Genomic DNA, 20,678 nt, shown 5'->3' with positions numbered 1-20,678 from the left:
GATATATGTCATCTATTTTTAAAAAGTGACAGAAATACAAAAGTACTTTAACAACCCAAACAGAAACGACTTGCAGGTTATCAACTCACAAATACTTTGCACATTTTGACTGTTTCTATCAGTCTACAGTAGGAAATTTTTATCAATACTATTAATGGGAAAAATGTTCTTTAGCCAAGCTGCCTCTCGTCTTTTTTAAACTGACTACCGAAACATGCAAATATTATTTTAAATTATTTTAGATGTTTTTTATAAAAATTCTACTACAAGATTCATTTTTTTTTGGTCACGTGTTATGGTTCCTATCTATTCTCAGCCCAGGTTAGCTGCCAGTCAGCAAGCAGAAATTTATTTCCTTTCACCCTGACAGTATGTGTACCACGCCACTCCAGCCTCTCTGAGTGGCACTACTTGTACCTTGACAAAATTAACTAAACAAGGAACTCCACCTCAATCAGTCAGCCATTTGCTAACTTCTTACTCCAAACTGCTTCAAAATAAGTACACTGACAAGCTGTCGTCTTTCATCTTTTTTCTGTGTCTGCCTATCAAGACAGATCTTCTTGAAACACCTCTCACTCCCAAGAAATAATAACTACTACTTGAAGTTTAATGACCATACTTTGTTACCCTTTCCTGCAGGCACCAAAAAAGACGACTTGCACAACAGAGAGCTGACTTAATTCTGAGGCCTCAAGCATCAGAAACACTACCACAAGCATAACACGCTTCGCCTCTTGCTTCAATGAGACAGGACAAAGATGGATAGATTTAGTAATACAAGTCTTGCTGAAGAAACCAAGACACCACTGAACACAACACAGGATTGGGGCTGAGTTGTGACAGCTTCAGGTCAGGGGAGGCCGAACAGGAAGAAAATGAGGAAAAAACAATCCAGTTAAAGTCTCAGGCTGCAAGATATACGTGCCCACCTTTCCTCCTGTAAGATATGCTAAGTCCAACTGGGCTACATATGCACGTACGTACAACTAAACACTTTCTAAATGTCTGCAGGCCTGAGGGTGGAACCATGGCCTCCACTGGGAGCGTAAGAAAGCAGTGATACCTATGACAAAATGGCTACAGTGAAATGTGCTACCCCTTGCCAAAACAGCAGTGGCTATATGTTAAGAAGTGCAACCGTGTTCACACAAATACTCCCCAGCTAAAATTCAATCTACACCCTGCTCTCCACCATGTCTGGAGGGTCCCAGCTGCAGTCTAACCAAGCAGTGTTAAAAGCATTCTTATTTTATTCCTCAAGTTATTTTTGAGGAGTTTTAATTGCACACAAAGTTAATTGTTGTTAACCAATTTTAAAAACTTGTGAATGTTCACCAAAACACTGCAGACCTGTTATTTAAGGGGCATATGCAGAAAATTCAGTAAGCAGCATTGTTAGTACCAGTGGAATTAGCACCACTAGGTCCTCTTGCCCCACTCCAACCCATACCTCCCACATCCCAGCCCACTCTTGAAAACATGTCCTAAGTAAACTGAGAGCAGTTGGACTATCTGTCTCCAAGAAACAGTGTGGATTTACAATGGGACTTGAAGCTTCACATCTCTGTTTGCTAAAAGCAGCCTCATAAATCACTGCATCATCATAAGGTTTTTGCCGTTGTGCCTCTTGCCTGAACAGACACATTGCAAAGATGCAAGGGGGTTGCAAAATCACAATTGCTTAACTGAGCATATCCTTTCATGAATCACTCACACATAAGTGCACAGTATGAGTATGTGCCTGCTGCCATGCATTCTCTTTTTCTCATTTTTTTGCCCTAAAAGTAATTCTATCAGGACCTCAAAAAAGCTCTCCATCCAAAAGCTTTCAGAAGCAAACTATACAGACAAATTCTGGACCACAGAGCTTCTGCTTGGTCCCCCAGTGTAAACACGAATCTCTTTGCCTTTTTTTCTGCCATATACTTCAGCTGTCTGGACTATACTCAGTCCATGAAACAGATAACTGGGAATCATCTGGATTTCCTCCCTTTTCAGCAGACAGCCTGAGAAGAACAGATGGAGAAGCTGATTTATCAGTGAAACAAACTGTATCCCTAGTGAGGTGGTAAGTTACTGCACAGACCTGCTGCTGTCTGCAGCTTTGGAAGAGGTTAACTTGGCGGCCCCAAAGACTGGAAGGGACCCGTTCTCTTGTGTAAACTCACCTAGCAGCTTTTGCAGCACCTGCCCATCATAAAGGTCCTCTTCAAGCTGTTTGACAATGATTCTCTCCTCCACCAGCACATCATTAATCCAGTCAATTAGAACCTGGAAGTACAGAAAAATGAAGCAAATATCTAAAACCCAATGAAATATTTTCCTTCCATTCAAGGCAGTAATAAGGAATATAAAACAGAGGAAAAGTAATCATATTTACATATTTCCAAGTTACAGAGAAATAACAACCAAAGAGATGCTTTTGCTCCATTGTTTTAAATGCAGGTCTTGCAGCATGGTGATTTTAGTGCCCTCTATTTTTCCTTATTAAAATGTCTCCTTATTGCACCAATTCTAAAGCAAGTAGCAACTAGCAGCTCTGCATCAATAACCTGTGCTAGCATCTATACTCTCCAGGTCCCAAAAATCATGTCTTACCTGTTTTATGTGAACAGCAGACCTGCCAATAGATGACAGTAGTCCCATGCTCCCACCATGCTCTCTACCATGAATAGATGTGAGTGGTGTGCCAGAAAGAGCTTCAGAAGGGAAAGAGTGAACACGCCTACTAACAGGAGCTAAACGGACCCACTCGCTATATCCCTACCATTAGCAACAGAATAGCATTTTGTCTTACGCTATTGCAGAGTACAGAAGTCTGGAATTAAAATTTTGGTCAAATGGACCTGATGACCATTCTACAACATATATAATAGTCCTCATATGCTGACTACTATAACTATGAAAATCACTCGATCACCTGCAAAACAGGAATGAACATAAAGAACCTTCAAAAAGAAAAGGAACTGAGTTAAGTTTTCCAGGTGCCAAAGATAATAATTTCCAAACAGTTACAGGAAAACCAGCCTTGACCGTTTGAAGTTGGCAGTAGTGCTTTCCTCCAATTTATTATTTGGAAAATTAAATAACTTTCGCAAAAATAATATAGTTCTATTGGAAGAGACACAATGTTAAATCCTGATAAATCCTTGATTCTGTAAGAGGAGAAGAATATTGCCAATCATAGACATGCAAAATCCATTAACTAGAGACACCTAAAGCATGAGCCTCGTTTAAAAATTCTGCAGTTTTTAATTTGCTTCATATAGAATTGTGGAATCTTTAAATTCACTTTCTGATTAGATCCCATACTTCTACCTCTTCTCAATAGTCATGATGGCTAAGAAAGTTTGGGGGTTTTAATATACAAGAGATAGTGAAACAAAAGCAAATAAACAAAATATAGACAGGCTTGCAATGGAAAACACCCACCTCGGCAGTCCGAGGAAACATGAGCATTTGAGTGTTAGTCACGACGACATTTAAGTAATTCAGCCTGGCTACTGAGGTTCATTGAATCTACCAACCTCAAGCAAGTTTTGCTAGGCTTACTGTCCACAAAGAAGTTTACAATCCAAACATGAAATACTAGTGCTTCATGTATCTCTAATCTATATCTTTAGTACTTCCAAAGCATGCTGAAAATGTGCAGGGCTGAAACTCCACTCTAAAAATAGTGTAAGTGGCAAATTTTAGCTGGGTGATATGGCAACCAGTCAATTAATAGAAAGCAAGGATCAGCATCAATGCTGACACATGTAAATCACTTCTGCCCTCTAAGCTGCCCAAAGGGATGAAAAATCTCAATAATAAAAATTACTCCTTTAAAAAGCTTTCTTTCAAAATAAAGTGTTTCTGATAAGTTATTCACTAGTCAGTATCAGCAACTTGTATCAAAGGTGGTCTTCTCTAGAGCAGGTAAAGGAAAAGTGGAGGTGGTGTTTGAAGGCAGATGTGGATATACAAGGATATGTTCTGCACCACTATTATTGCCCCACTGCTACCCTGTGACCTTGCAGGAACTTTATCTATCTCTTGGGCCATTCTCTCTATCAGATGGCCTCCATTGTGCAGTTACATCTACCACCAGTATTCCAACACATGCCACCAGGTTGTTTCACACTTTCACATCCACCTAATGGTGGAGGATCATTTAGCTTCTCCCCCTCCTTCCCCTGCCTCATGTTCCCCTCCTGCAACAGCTTCATGGCTTGCATTGCCAATGAACTGACAATCGCACTTCTGCTTGAGCAGCCCAGCCTGCTGGCACTTGGGGTTCTGGATGGAAAGGGGTATTGCAGCACCGTGTTCTGGCAGGTACAGTCATCCTCTCACTTTGGTTGTGGTCACAGAAGCAACACTGGGAAGCCTGTCTCCTAACACATGCTTCAACGTGCCCTGGAAACCATCTTGCTTCTATGTCACACAGCCTGATATATATATATCACATATGGGCAGAGAAAAATGTCAGGACAATTTCACCTCCTGTGAGGTGAAACTCTAGGAGTTCTCAGGATGCCTCTTCAGCAGCCTCTGGATCAGGTAAACTCTCCCTGCCCAGTCCTCCTCTTCTAGAATTAAAGCTAGGGGTGTCAAAAAAATCATAACACGTCAGCTATCACCTGGCATAGGGCATCAAACCTTTGGATTTCCTTTGAAAACCCCAACCAAAATTAGCTCATCAGAGATCACAGCCAGCAAAAGTTAAAGGCAAGAAGATGCAGCCTAAACTAAACAGTGAGCAGAGCTCTGCTCTGCAGGTGGGGAACCATGATCACGTTTGGAGAGAAACCTCCAATCAGCTACTATTGTCTCATTCAGTCTTTTTCAGGGGATAGAAGGACATTTATGGTAAAGGACTGGAGAGACACATTAGACAAGTTAGTAAAGAAATACCACAGCTGAAAGACAATGAGAAGAGGGACACCACCTTCCACCTTGAAAACTCTTCACCGGTGATACAGAAAAGTGAGTCCTAAATAACAAGATACTTTCTTGTCCCAGATCATCTAGAAAGAGATTTTAGAAGCCTATCAATAAGGTGACTGCCTAATTCCAAAACAATACAAGTCTGACACACAGAGACATCAATAGAAAAACAACTGAAGAAATCAAAGTCATAGAAGATTTAGGTATTCCATGAGATTTACAGAACAGATTTTCAAAAATTATCTGAAGTTCAGCTGAAATTATCATTTGATAATCAGATCCCTTTACAGTCCCTATAGGAAGAGGCCAGATTTCCAAAAGTCCTTAGAAGCTTTGTTAAAGGAAGACTCAGGATGCTAAACTATTTGAAACCACTAATAAACATCTTATTTTGCCTGTCCTGTGCTGAATGGTATTGAAGTCAGAATCTAGAAAATGCCAAGGAATCAAAAATAAAAGTCTAGAAGTACCTGCTAACGTAGGAGCCAACATCCCATTTCCAGGAGTGTAGGTACACAGGAATCATAAAGTGGCTTTGGGTACAGGGTGTTAAAAAAGGGAAATACTTACACTATGTGCTACTTAAATGTTTTTGAGAAATTTAGCGCTGAAAAACTTTTGGCAAAAATGTACATAAAAGAGATACAATTAAACAAGGTCAAGCCATAGTTATTTTATTATTTTAATAGTTCATCACCTGAATGAAAGAAAAATCTCCCAAAGAACATTCTAACTTCTTTAGTATTCAGACTACAACTTCAGCTCTGCTAGAAGAAACAAATTTGCAATTTATATTTAAGAAAAAAAATCCAAGTGGTTTTTTTTTTTTTCACAGCTCTTGAAGACTGGCAAATGTTTTAATTAAAAAACAAACAAACAAGCAAACCCAAAAAATCTGCTGTCCCACCTCTTGATTTCCTGATTGTGTCTTAATTAGGAGACTAGAAAAATCTTTCTGCACAGATTTATTTTTTTTTTTTTTAACTTTTACAAGGGAAATAAAGGACTATATTGCTTATTGAAATGACAAACATGCAGAAATACTTTCTGACTCTCTGCTCACAGAAAGTCAGCTCTCCAGTTCTTTGTAGTTGCTCCTTCATGCAAACAAAAGCAGAAAATATTCAATAACCTGAATGTCTAAAAATTTAAACAGTTTGATACAGGCATAGAGTGCTTGGTGAGAAGCAGACAGAAGGTGCAGACAAAGAGCTTTTTCTGTGCATGAAATATGCTTAATGTCGGTATGTCTGATGTGTCACACTCCTCTACCCGTTCCTTCATTTCTGTGCCAGTACTTCATACATCTGCAGTTCAATATTTTCTTTTAAACTTGGGCTGCATTAAATAATGGGTGTATAAGAAACACTGCAGGACGGAGGAAGTGTCAGCCCTAACACCATGCCTCTCCTTACATGCCACGGCTGGTGAAGCCACCACAAGATCCCACATGTAGCTGATGATCTTCAGTGCACCTGAGACTCATCTTGTTCAGTACTTGGAGACTCACAAAACAGCATGCACGTACATGGAAATGTTTTTTAGGTTGCTTAACTTGTCATACCTTCATAAAAAGCTACTTTTCTATAGTCTTTGGGAGTAGCAGCATGATTTTAAAACTTTAATACAGTATCCCCGTATCTTCAAAACCATGCCTACCCTTTCATGCATATCCATACTCATATAAAACATCTCCAAACAGCATCAAATGCTCAAACTTATGCATTTGTAGTTGTAAACTTTCCAGCGCTGCTTCAACTTCTGACACATCCATTTATTGTATCATTTTTAGGACAAATGCATATGTCTGGTTAAATGAGCCAAGTTGCATTACTAAACACTGGGCTGAAAACTGAAATTCGTCATAAGGCAGACAGCTGAAACAAAAAGGTGCTAGAAATCTAGAAGGAAAAATGAGTCCGTTTTTTTTAGTTCACACAAAACGGGTTTTTACATCAAACTTCACAGCTCAGTGAAGTATTTTTGTGCTGCAGGCTGCTGAGGCACATTCAGAGTTAATCTGCAGAGTTCAAGGACATAAGGACCCCACAGTCACCACTATGAACAAAATGAAAAACAAGACAAACTATATTAACACATCTGGCACAATGGGAAAACAGGAAGCCCAGTCACCAAAAACAGCAAAGAAAACCCCTGGTTTCAATGACCTTTTTCCCCCTGACTTCTGGGAGAATTAGGAAGCAGAGATCAAAGGTATGAAAGCTTAACTGGCTTCAGGGTTGAGCATGGAAATTGATATTAAAATTTCATATTCAGGCCTGGAAACTATTGACGAAGCACAAAGCACTGGCAGCCTGTCAACAAAGAGAAGGCTTCTTGTTTTCAAAAGCAGACCACAGAGCATTTAGGAAGCACAGTTTCATTTGGTCACCTGTGAAGCCTTACCAAAAGGACAGTGGCTTCATTTTGGTTTTCTCTTCACCACAGAGAGCTTAAAAAAGCCATAAAATTAGACATGGAAAAAAGATGATAATTTCTAGGGCAGTGAATGATTTACTACAAATGAGAATGTTTACTCGTTTCAGGCAGTATCTAGATCTGCAGTGCTTGGATCTCTATTAAGTTTAGAGGAGGCTTTGAAGGCCAAAAGTTGTTGCAGTATCAGCTGGTCTTACAGAAGTCTTTGCAAGGAGGGAAAGTATCTTGCAACTGTGACTTGCTGTCTTTTGTCAAGGCAAGGCACCTTCAGACAGGACCCAATTCTTGCAAGCTGCTGCTCTAAAATTTTGGATTCGATCAGTAAAAACTCTTCTTCATACTTTTCCTACCAAAATACATGAGAAAACACTGGGAAATCTGCCAATTATGTGAAATGTTAAAATATCTTTTCAAAGCCTTTGACTCAATTCCTACAGCCTATTAACTCTAATTATGTTTAGGATGACAATCAGCAATGAAGCTTTTGAAACTTTTACCCTTCAGACATACCTGAACTAGGTTCCTTCCACCTTTACACCTAATACACAAAGAAACACATGAACAAGGGAAGCACACATAGATCATAGATCAACACCCCCCCCCCCCTTTTTTTTTTTTCAAGTGTTCAAAAGAGAGCTAGAAGAACTCCCAGACACCCTTTACAACTAGTAACATGGACCAACTAAGGGAACTTTAAATATTAATGACAAGTGAATTTTAAACAGATTCATGGTAACATAGAGACTAGAAACCTGACTCTAAAGAATACAAGAAACAACATATCACAGGACACCTCTGTATCCAATCACAAAACAGCCCAAACTTATAATTCAAACACTTACTTTAAGTTAGTTGTGCACTTGTCACTTGGCAAATATTGGGCAATGAGTAAAAGATGCTCACACATTTCAGACACCAGAAACCAGAGTATTTTGTGAATAAATTATTTATACATATATAGATAAAAAACAATAATTCATCTCTCTTTCCCTGATCTGAATTTTCAGCTTCAGGTCTGTTCAGCCATGTCCCAATCTGTGTTTGATTACACACAGAGCAAATGAAGTGAGGAAAAAAAGGCCACTGGCCACAGAGAGACCTTAGTTGAATACTTCATATTGACAAACTGTGGCCAACTATTTTTAGAATACCATCAATGATCATAACAAACAAAACTTTGAGCCATAATACTAGTTCCTGATGATTTTCATATGTCCAAGAGGACTTAAAGCAGATATTTTAGCATCCCCAACTAAGCAGACTTCAACAAAGGGACTCACTGTATGTTTGCTTTAATAAGAGTGAGAAATGAGACTTTTTGTTGGGATTTTTTTCTGTTGGTCTCTCCATGTCACCACAATGCTATACAATCTGTCCCTCCAGAGTTACAACAGCTCTTGTCAAAATCATTTCCAAACGTTCACACAAGCTTGCACTGATCAATCCACTATGCATATAATTCCTATGGCATGAGGCTCACAGAAATTAAAACAACATTTTGTGGAGACAAAGACAAATTAAACCAGTGTCAGCAAAAGATATCTCTGCTGCCTATTTGCACTGAGATCCATTTACTCAACTGCATGTAACTGACAGAACAGAAACACTGAAAATCAATGATGGCAAACCATTGGCATGCCTGACTCTGGTGTTGAAAGAGATTTGGGCTGGCACCAATGAAACTAAGCCAAATTTCAAAAGGCATGAGGCTCTGTTGCTGCTATTGACACATTCCTCTTGGAGGGGAAAAGAGAGAGAAACACTTTGAACTACAAAAACCTCCATCTATTCAACTCCTTGCTAGTCTGTTGAGATCTTTCATTTCAAGCTCAGTGGGGCAGGCAGTCTTTTCTGCTGGCTGCTGCTGTATAGCACTTAGCATGCCTAATTCACATCCAGCACTGGGGCTCTTGGAAAATGTCATTAACCACTGAAGAACAGAAAACAAGGAATAAATTGCTCATTTTTTTGCATTATCCAAACTCTGTAGCATAAAATAGGTTTTGCCAACATAATTCAAGCCTCTCCCTGCCTTACAGATTCACACCAACATAGTGTTAAATATTTCTCTAGCTGAATCTCTGTAAAAACTTTCAACTGCTGAGAGGCATGCAAATGATTAGCAATTACCTAAATTACATAATTTTCAAGTAGGCACTCTATAGGACACATCTCTCCTTTGAGGATGATCCCAAGGAAACAATCCCCAGTTACATGCTGTTCCCTGCACCAGCTGCTGCAGTTCAATTGGTAATACATTATTACTCTCTCTTCATGCAAGCGTAAACTGGTGTAGTGAACCGGAGCCTGATTCTGCAATGCCCTGTAAGCACTCAGACACATTCTCAAGTGCTGCTCCAGCCCTGATTCTCATTCCTCCTGAAGGTTTTCAGGTCTTAAAACTGGAAAATAGAACCTTGCTAGACTACGACATCCAGGGAAGACTCATCAACTCATATTAAATTCAACAGCAAAATTCCCAATTTAAAAGCAATTCTGATTCCCAATATCAAGTCTCCTGCATCACAGAGTGCATCTGGTTTCTTCACTGCAACAACTCCGGTTCAGCTGAATTATTCATGATAATATCGCTGCTCCACTACCAAAGAAACCACAGTACATTTTGAAAGAGTGGTGGCAAGACGACTGTACATTTTGAGAGAATTAATGGATTTCAGTACTAACAAAGAAAGAATGAGTGAATTCACTTAATTTAAAAACCACAATGTATTCCAGGTGAATTAGAATAACAAAGAAAACTGAGCACAGCTCCTTGCTAAACTCGGGTTTATGTGGTTTTGTAATCCTAAACATGTTATTGCAGTGTTAAAAACAGATCACTGGGCTTGTTTTAAAGGCGTACCAGGTGAGCAGTTTGCTGCGGTGTTCTGTGAAGCATATGCATGCAGCCAGGTGCACAAGGGTTCCTGAAAGGAACGTGCTCGACCCCCTATCTGGAGACAGTCTATACTACCCAAAGTTTTCAGACCCACCGAGCTACAGCTGCATTGTCGTTTCTAACAAAAATAATTTAAAAAAATAATTTCAAAATAATAAAGAGGAAGTGTAGCAGGAAGTATAACACAAGCACAAATGCTTTTTGGAAAGAGATCATATTTGTTCAGAATTGCCAGCCCTTTGCTCCCTGCTTAAACTTTCACTGTTAACCTCAATGACACCGCATAGGAAAGGTTCTAAACATAATCCCTCAAGATCAAACCCTCCATCATGAACACTGCTGAGGCAGGAAGCCACACCTCACATCAGCACAGCTGGGAACACTATTATGAACACTTTGGGCAGGTGTCTCCAGTGACAATACAGATTCGGGACAATCTGGCCCCTGCCCTATCACACAGGAAGACTGAGGACTTTTCTTCTTTAAAAAAAACAGAATATAGGGCAAAAAGAATCTCAATTCTAACTTTATCATAACACCAAAGGTCTCCCTTTTTGGCCCTTGCTCATTTCAGTCCTACTCTTTTCTCTCCTGAAATCTCACTAATGCTTTCCAAAGCTCCTTCCCTGTTTTCACAGGCAGAAGGAACCTAGGTTTACATGCAGTGACTGCAGGTAGGTTCAAGCTAAGCACTGATCCTCGCTGTGACAATCACAAGGATATAAACGGACAATGGAACTTTACTCCATAACTGCCATGAGCAGTCCGACATTCAGCCTTTTCTTGTTTCTCTTGTTGCTTTTAGCCTTACCTTGTTGATGACCTCAGTTTTCACACATACACTTCAGTAACAAGATGTATTTCTCAACTGTATTTTTGGTAATCGGCTTGTAAATGACTCCAGCTTACTAGTTAAATTGAAGAAGGATAAAATAATGATTTCCTACCTTGATCAGCTCCTTGAACTTGGGGTCTTCTTTTGAGTTAGGATCAATCATAGTGCGTTCCTCATTCTCCTCTGTCCAAGTAAAATGGGAAACTTTAGTTAGATTCACTTCAAATGTACACTGCTGAAATACTGCAACAGTTCCTAATCATGATGTGGCCTGTCAGCTGATCAAAACATAACAGTGCCTAGTCATCTCTTAGCAAGGGAATATCTGATGATCAAAGTGTTAGGCATTATTAGAGATGTGCAGAAAGATAACACAGCCCTAACTTCCCTAAAGTAAGATTGTTTCCACTGACCTTCCTCAACTCAGACCCTGCAGAATGCATCAGGAAGATCGCTGTCCTCTATACCCTGTGGGGCATATTAATATTAACGTGCCAAAAAGTGAAGCCAACTACTTTTATCCATCTCCTCAATTTATATTAAATTTCTATTCAAAGCCCCTGTCCCAAATTGCAACATCTTGAAGAGTGTAGCAAGCTTATGGCACTACACTCAGTGCAACTGCTGAGACTTGGGCTGAAAGTTGATGCCTCTACTCTCTGGTTCCCTGAAACTTAGTCATGTATGCGGCCCCAAGTGCCTGAACTCCTTCACCTCTGGTTAAGCTGGAGAATGAAAATTTCCCCAATTTACATCAGTTGTACTTGTGCATGAGGGAAGAACATAAAATAAACTTCTGCTGCTGCTGTGGAGCAGACAGATGTGAGAAATGCTCTCCAATAATCAGCAGGACAACCACAAGAAGCATGGAATAAAATAATTTTTAGAAGGCGTGATTTGATACAGAAATGTTGGTAGCAGAATCAACTTGAGCTCAGTAAGGCTGACAACCAAACAACCTTTGGCAGAATTATCTTCACAACAGCACACATGGATACGTGCATCACGTACATGTTTATATGTTACCGTAGATATGGATACCAGTATTTAGGAAGCAGCTAAAGCAAGTCTCATATTTTAAATTCTGGTGCTTGCTTCCAAGACCTCTCCCTGCACTCTTCATTTTAGCTCCTTTAGTAACGAAGTGGTAGCTGTGATCTAGGTTAGATCTGTTCCTTTAAGTGGAGAGCAAACCCTGTCTACTACACAACAGGAATACAAGGATGGGTGACAGTGTCACAGCTACATGAGGGGATCCACACCTATTCAGCTAAAATAATTATTTATAGACCCCATGAATTTACCTTTAGCTGAGTCTAGACATGCTATACAGAGTCCTATTTTCCTACTGATTTCCCAATTCCTTCCAGCATGACAATAAAGGAGGGGTTTCAGTATGACCACTGGTCAGACCATCGCTACATTGCATAGAGGAACCCTTTCCAACAATAACCAACCTACAGCAACTTCCTATTGCAGTGCTAGACTTTGCCACTGTCAGATGGGAAACGTGACACTAGCACATCCTAGACACAAGACAGACTATACCATCTAGCTGGGATACCTTAGATTTCACCCAGACATTTGGGTTCAGTATTTTCCAGGGCCCCTAACCTTTATTTAAAAAATAAGACCTTGCTGTCTACACATACTTCACAAATTTCTACAAACCTAGGCAAAAAACGGAACTCTCTTGCTGCTTTTCCCCCTCCCTGTTCCTTTACTTCCTCTTACTCCCTGGGGTGATTCAGCTCAGTTGGTAGAGCATCTGTCGTTCATTCAGTGGCCAATCCATCCAGCCCAAACCACAACAGGCAGTCTAGTCACAAGGAAGTGACACCCACTACACACCCAAAATATTGCTAACTGAAACCCTGAACAAGATTTGACCCGTAATGGTATACGATTTACCACAGAACTTTGCTTAATGGTCACCAGTGGTCATGCCTTTGCATGACAGGCCTTCAGGAATGGTCCTGCATCTTCTAAAATCATACACACCTTTAGTGGTACCCAGAAGAAATCATTGGAGACACTCCTGAGCCATGTACATACACAGAGCAATCAACACTTTGCCCATGTCTCAGAAGAACAGCACTTTGCATTTCCTACTACTCTTCTAATCAGAAAAGCTAAATGACTAACACTTTTTTGTTTTTAATTTTCTGGTTTATTACTTGTCTCCATGACAGCTTGCTTCAGCTAATTACATAGATCAAGAGACATATGGTCAGAAAGAAAAAAAGTATATTATTCCAACAAGTTTTAGACACTTCTTGCTATTAAATTATGCTGTTGGTCTTGTAGGGACTCGGGGAGGGTAGGGAACAGAGAAAACGAGAATTTGAATATTTACCTTCTTTCTATAAAGCATTCCTTGTTTTACATACTTCTAATCACATTTAATTACTAATTTCAGCAGTCTAAATGCTTATCTGTTCATTCAGTATCAGGTCCCATTTTGCTGTACTGTCACTCGCAAACTGGCAGCAGTAACCCAAGGATGAACATGGCATCCACTAGTTAACAACAGTGTGGTATGTACGTTGAGACAAGGCAGCCTAAGGGTTCCATAGGAACCACAACACACACTTCTGCTACAGATTTTCTGTGGTTTGGTCCTTTTGCACTTCAGTTCCCCATCTATACACAGAGAGAGAGGATACCACTTCCTTACCAAAGGATAATGTCCATGAGGACAAATAAAGACCAAGATCCACTTGACCAATGAGTTAATGAAACTGAAGTAACTCTTAAGCAGACAAATTCAGCAGTATTTTCCATCTAACTCTTTGCAAATCTCAACTTTATATTTGCTTTCAGTGTGACCATGGAAGAAGTCAAGTTCTCTGCCAATTCATTGAACAAATCAATTTTCCCATAAACTACCTAGTTTAAGTGTATCTGCATAGCTGGCACTGCTCTTTAATTCCAATTTAGCCCTTCAAATTTCTAGTCTACATGTGACATGCAACAGTTCTCAACTCTCATGCCCAGCTCTCTCAGTTTCAACTGAGCAATCTACGTTCAAAAGTAAAGCGGTGGATATGGGGGTCACAGTGGCCACCTTCATTAATAATTGCTTAGTTGAGGTCTGTAGCTTGAATACTTTACCTAACAGTGTGTCTTCTGGATGGATGTCCACGGCACTTGGGTTCATTGGTGCATTGATAGCATTTTTACCTTCTTCTTGGAGGTCGCTCACTGAAGAGAGGGAAAAAAAACAGAAAGAAAGATTGTAATAAATGTAAAGTTTTCAGATATGTAGGGGTTGAAGTGGGTACTCATACTAAGAGAAAACATCTGGCAGATCCATTTCAAAATAGGCCCACAGTTTATGGAATCAAGAAGTGCAGCCACAGTGGAAAATAAAGTAACATCCTTTTATAGGTTTTTATTAAACTGAGCCACCACGTTATTGGCTGAAAATATTTTTCAAGAAACCCAATTCTGTGGTAAGAGCAACCTCAGAGTGCTTGTTTCTCCAGAAGGAAGGGGGGTGAGCTTTGTCTGCAGAGCAGCCCAGATCTAGAGCAGACAGCAAACTGTAAAAACAAACTCCTTTTCTCATAGCATGACCACCACTCATCACCACTTTTTCCAGCTGCAGAACAGGAGGAAATGCAACTTGCTACTGGCCTTATTAAAAGCCTCAGAGAATCCCAGGGAGACCTACCAAATAAAGATGAAAATGTATTTAATTCTAGCATTGCCACTGGCTAAAAATAGATGTAGCACAAGCTGGTGAACACAAATCTGGAATTTGTGATTTCAAGCTCTTACCACAAACCTACAGCTCTCATCTGGAAAAGTCAGTAATGTACCCTTCATCAATAAACTGGATATTAAACTACTTTCCTTCGTCCTGCCACATGGGAGGAACTGAACTTGAGAAAAAGTACTGAACAACTGTTTAGTATCTTCACAGAGCTTTACAGTAAGAAAAGTGCTAGAAAAACTGTAACAATTTTACACTCTCCAAGGTACATCTCCCCCTAAACTCATATGATGATTATTTATTATAAGCCAAGCTATTGAAGTACACGCATTTGAAACGGGATATAAAGACACTGTAATAGCCCCATCTCTTCAGTTAGCATGGGCTAAGATCATTTGTGGCAGCATTTGTGGTACTGCAGTCTCCTTGGGAGAGGTCCAAATCCCGTACTCTTTTAGGGGAAAAGCAAGGATTTCTAAATAAATAAGGTCTACAAGACAAACTTCTCAGGGGAGAGAAAAGGAGGGACAGTTAGCTAATAGTCACAGTAACCCAACAAGCACTTCCTTCAAGAATAGTCACTATTCTGCTTCCCAGTTGGAAAATCAAACCACAGGCTAATCATTTGCATGCAGTCTGCAAATGTTACCAAATTCTGCATCAGTACTTGCTTTTTTCCAGCTTGACAGAAGGGGCAAACACAGTGATCCTACTGCCCCAGAGAAGTAGAGGGAAGAACACATGACTGCCCCATAGAAGGAGAGGGAAGAAGAACACACTACAATCCCCACTCCTTGTCTCACGGATACTTGAAAAGAAGGCACTTAAAACGAGTTACCACATTTCTTAATTGCAGTTCCAAGATGTTAGCTAATTCTGGTTCACAGCATGATACTGAGCATGACTAAAGTCCTCAATTATTAAATTCTGTTCTTATGTTCTTCAAGCAACAAACACCAGTCCCATATTTTTGAGACCTTATGGCTTATGAACCTTGTTAGAGCGGCTGGTTAGAGCTAACATGCCCAGAGCCTGCGGGAAGGGGGTATGCCAGCAGCAAGCACAGCTTGCTTTCTGTATTGTGTACCCTCTGCAAAGGGAAGGGAACAGAATAGCATCCTCAACTGCAAACAAAATGCAATGTCTGCAGGCTGAGATTTAATGTCCTGAATAAATGTCGTTATTAAAGAAACTCCCTATTATCCCTTTTCTGCATTCATTCCCGGTTTTTGGAAACCTCTCCAAACAAGAGTCAGGGAGTTAAGAGGCCTCATGCAACAGAAAAACAGCTCTCAGCATGCCTTACCCAGCCCTGTCTGCATTACACCCAACTAGAGCTTTCTCACCGGAGCAGCTCCTACACTGTGATGCCAATAGGAATACAGCCACCAGGAGGCACAAGAAAATCGTGTGGAAACTGGACATGACAGGTGAAAATTTTCAAAACACTGCTAGGACTATAAATGCCCAAATTCCACTTAAACCACATTCTGTTTGAAAGTACCAGCCTTCTTTCTAGATGTAACGCTTTTCATTATCATAGTATTGCTGTCATTCTAGGAATGCCAACAGTCCAATAAGGTCAGGGCATCACTGTTCCTAATATTCTGCAAATGCAGAAGAGAGCTGCCAAGTTCCTCTGGGCAGTGAACACCTGGTACTGTCTTCAGTGTATGCTGTATAAACAAAATGCTGCATACATTTCAAGCCAGAATACTTTTAAATGCAGCTAAACTAGTTTTATTTCCATAAGTTCCACTAAGATAACACACTTGCTCTTTTTTTTAATGTAAAAATTATCTCCACTCTTCCTAACAAAAACACCTTGTTTCTGAGCAATTTACTAAACTGAAAGAAAACATCAATATGAATTTGTCTGTTAAGCCCCCATCCCTCACGACATGAAGAGCCACATAAAACCCTTACGCTTGCCTTCAGACCCAGTGCAGCTAGGCCAGATCCCACAGGACCACAACATCCTCTCTTACTGCTACCGGCAAAGCATGGCTATGCCAGCAGAAAGCCTCCCAAAGCCTGCTGCCCAGGCACAGCCCTGCTTACAGAAAGTCCGTATACCAGGTCCTAGGCAGACAGCTTAGGAAGAGATTCTTGCTACAAATATAATGTCTCCTACCTCCTTTTTTGCGCCTCTTACACAGGAGCCCTGCCATCCTGGCCCCAGCAGCACAAACGGGTCGCAGATGAACCGCATGGGCCGTCTGAATGCTGAAGGAGCAGCAGCAACTGGATCAGGGGCTGCCACCTCGGGACTGCCAAACCTACGTTAATTTAGGCATGGTGACACAGGAGGAGGCACAAAGATAGCCTCCCAGCTGCTAAGTGGGGGTGGGCTGGGACACAGCACTTGGCCGTGGACTCCCAGCCAGGAATGCCTCCCTATCCTTGCCACTTCTGCAAATAGCCAAGCGCCTCCCTTGGCCTGCGGCTGGCTGCCTAAAATCAGGCACCTCAAAGGTAGCATTTTCTCTGCAAGGAGCTTCCTGAGAAAGCCATCTCCACCCTCTGGCCAAAGTCTGGTTCCCCACCACAACAGCTTGCCCCAGGAACGCACAGATTCACAGAGCGACAGCCAGCACGCAGAGAAGCAATTGTGCTCAGGAACATAAATTTGTCAGGGGTATTCCCAACAACTGCTGCACCCCAGAACCCTTTCATGCTGCACTTGAACAAATGCCGAGGACTTTTTCCCTGCTCACTGCCCCCAGTATTCACTTATCACTGTTGAGCAAAGAAACAGAAGCAGGAAAAGGAAACTGAGCCACAATGATGGAAAAAAAACAGAGAACCCACAAATGAGCAAGCGGAGACATTTAAAATAATAGTCAGGATGGAGCAACAGGTACATTTCTGAGAAGAACTTGATAGGTGTTTTAATGAAAATTTACAACAAAGAACAGGTTTCAGCCCATGCTTTCCCAAACCCAAAGGTACTGTAAAATATTATGGATATTAATGGATTGGCAAATGCCAACCTCCTCGACTTTGTATCAGCAACAGTGGTTTTGCTGTAAGATTTATACGAGATCCTTACATCAAACAAGCCATCCATGAAAGAGGGCATTTTACTGGTAGAACAGAGCTGCACTTGGCACAACAGGCTATAGTCATGGTAGATCCCACATGAAGTATTACTGCTTCTTGCCTGCTGTCCACCTGCCCATTCAAAGGAATGCCCCTTCCCTTTCCCATAGGAAAAAATCTTCCCCTGTTGTGTTGGCATAGTTCTTCACTCTCTAAATGAGACCTGTGTAAAACATCTTTCTCTAAATCCTGATCGTTTAATTTCATAGAATGGTCAGAGGAAAACTGTTGTAGGGGATGATGGGAAGGAGTAGGAAATTGAGGCCAGGCTGGAGTAGCACTGTTGTCCCAAAGCATCACTTAGTCCAGGCTGGTCCCCAGCAGAAACCATCCTGTATCTGTTGCCCCAGGCCAGTTTGTTTGCTCCCACTGGCAGGCCAGGCCACAGCAGAGGTCTCCCTCAGATGTCCAAGCAGAACTTGTACCAGCAGCCCCAGCATCCAGGGAATGCTCTGCTGCCCACAAAGAGTTTGCCCCCACCCTGACCTACAACACAGCCTTAACATAAAACTTGCTGATGGTCTAAATGACTCAGCTGTGAACTTGCACAGGACAAGTCAGGTGTAACTACAGGCACAGAAAGATGATTGCCTTGGAAAGGTATCTGGCAGAATTAGCCACAATTTCTCCCAGATGTCTGGTACAGCCTCCCTCCCCTCTGGCTGGAGATCTCATCTCTGAGCAGATCCTCAATTAACAGGCAGCACTAGTCCTCTGAACCGCTCCAGCCAGCACTAGCAAAATCCAAATGTAACAAGGGACAGGCAAGTGGCCAAGGCATTAAGCAAAAACCCTGAGTATTTCCCTAAACCAGAAATTTAAATTCATGAGTAAAAGGTCACTTCTCTACCAATCCCCAGGAAAGCAGCAAGGGTTCCTGGCAGCTCTCCGATGTTTCAACAATCTCCTGGCAGTGTCAGCAGTCAACATGATTTAGTCACATTGGAAGCTGTGCTGGCCTTTCAAACAAATTAATATAATGAGGGGATCGCATACACACATGCTATACAGCACTACATCTGTAAGCCAGGCAGGCTGTCTCGCTGCGCAGGATTACACGCAAGCTGCACAGAACAGGAGTAATTAGCTGCAGAAATTTGGAAGCTCCACCAGAGCTGTCATAGATTTCTCACAAGTCAGAAAATGGCCTTTAAAGTCAGCAGGAACGCTATAAAAAGAAGAAAAGTCCCTGCTTTCTCCTTTTTATAAAAAAAGAGCAAGCTGATGTCAACAATTTGATCCTTTCTACCTTCACTCAATAATTTTAGTGCAATTTTAAAAGTTATCAACAACAGCACAGTTCACCTCTTAAGTCTTTACCATTCACTGCCTCGTTATTAAAAAATTGACCACAAGCCTCTCCCTCTTACAAAACCAGACGGTAAATGCTATTTAATTTTAGCTCTAGTTATTCCTGACTGCAAAGCTGAATCCCACCCCACAAAAAGCAGCAGCTGTCGTGATGCTAATCACGGGTTTCAGGATACGGTGATTTCTTTCGCATTCAACCAGTGCCGAGCTGGCTCCGCAGCACTGCGTGACCACAACTTTTACGCAATGTACTTTCATCTCATGATTAAACCCTAACTTTGGAAGCTTATAGACTGGGTTGTTACCCTTGGCTCCATTACAGATGATTTGTTCAAGAAACTCTGTCATCCTCTTTGGTTGGAGCAGCACACAGAAGGGAAATGTGCAATGACCATGTAATGCGAATTGCACGGGAAGCTCTTTTCCTGCCCCCAACATCTTACTGCTTCCCAAGCTTCCTTGCTCTTCGCAGAGACAAAACCAGAACCAGCTGCGCTTATTCAGACAGTGACTCACCTGCCTGCAACTCATATCTCATATCCTAAGAGTTCACATAATCACGTGCAAAACAGAAAGTCCATATTCAAGACCATTTCTACCCCATTCAGACCAGTGACACCTGGTCTCACCTCCGGTGAGACATGGCCACGGGACAAATCCCACTGATGAAGCAGCCAACCCTTGCACGAAAGATCAAGTATCTGCTGGAACTCCCACTTCCCATGTGAGGTGTCACACCAGAAGACAACAGGTCCCTGGTGGGTAAAGACCCCGCAGTACCCATCTCTTAACCTGCTCCTCTGTTTGCCTATCACAGACCAATGCACACAGAATTTCCACCTGACACCTAAAACTCTCTCATGAAAGAGTTTTCATGAAAACTCATGAAAAGCCATCTTCAAAACCGTAAGCCTTCTAGGAGCATTAAAAAAAATAAAAAGTTTTAGCAAAAATGGTATTTTCCAAGGAAAACTATTGTACTGAAAGATATCAAACCAGCCCCAAATGCAGTGCATGCTGATACAATGAGACTCTTTGTCTCTCTTCTACAGACAAACCGCACAGACAACTCACCAATCTGCTACTGCATTACTAATCACTTAACATTTACAAAAGGCTCTGAGATCTTTTGATAGAGACTGCAGAAGAAAGACAAAGCCTCCATTAATTATAATAGAGAATTAATAATCACAGGCAGATCAAAGGCAAAGACTTGATCAAATCCACATAAAGGCACTGTATCAAGGGACTGCATTCAAAGCAGAACTGTGGTAATAACGGAAATTATTTATATGCCTCAGTAGGCACATAAGGCACTCACAGCGGCCAGGCTCTGTCACTTAAAGAAATGGAAAGACCTAAAAGAAGGGAAGAGTAAAGCTAAAGACAACTTTTAGGAAAGGGCTGTAATAATCCCTTTGTTTAGTTGTAAAGAGCAGGCC

The 20,678-nt window shown here is 41.2% G+C and overlaps 1 protein-coding gene across 2 annotated transcripts in view; it reads right to left on the bottom strand.

The window, feature by feature from the left end:
- Positions 1 to 20,678, bottom strand: part of PARVB (parvin beta) — a 64,826-nt gene that overhangs the window by 25,272 nt on the left and 18,876 nt on the right. For both annotated transcript variants that reach the window (XM_082497243.1, XM_082497244.1), the window contains exons 2-4: positions 14,220 to 14,309; positions 11,218 to 11,288; positions 2,172 to 2,274 (exon numbers count right to left, since the gene is read on the bottom strand). In XM_082497243.1, coding sequence (XP_082353369.1) covers positions 2,172 to 2,274; positions 11,218 to 11,288; positions 14,220 to 14,309 — 264 coding nt within the window. The remainder of the gene's footprint in view (positions 1 to 2,171; positions 2,275 to 11,217; positions 11,289 to 14,219; positions 14,310 to 20,678) is intronic.

This window comes from Vanellus vanellus, assembly GCF_965231255.1.
Source record: "Vanellus vanellus genome assembly, chromosome: 1".
Lineage (NCBI taxonomy): Eukaryota > Metazoa > Chordata > Aves > Charadriiformes > Charadriidae > Vanellus > Vanellus vanellus.
This window is presented reverse-complemented; position numbering and strand designations above follow the sequence as displayed.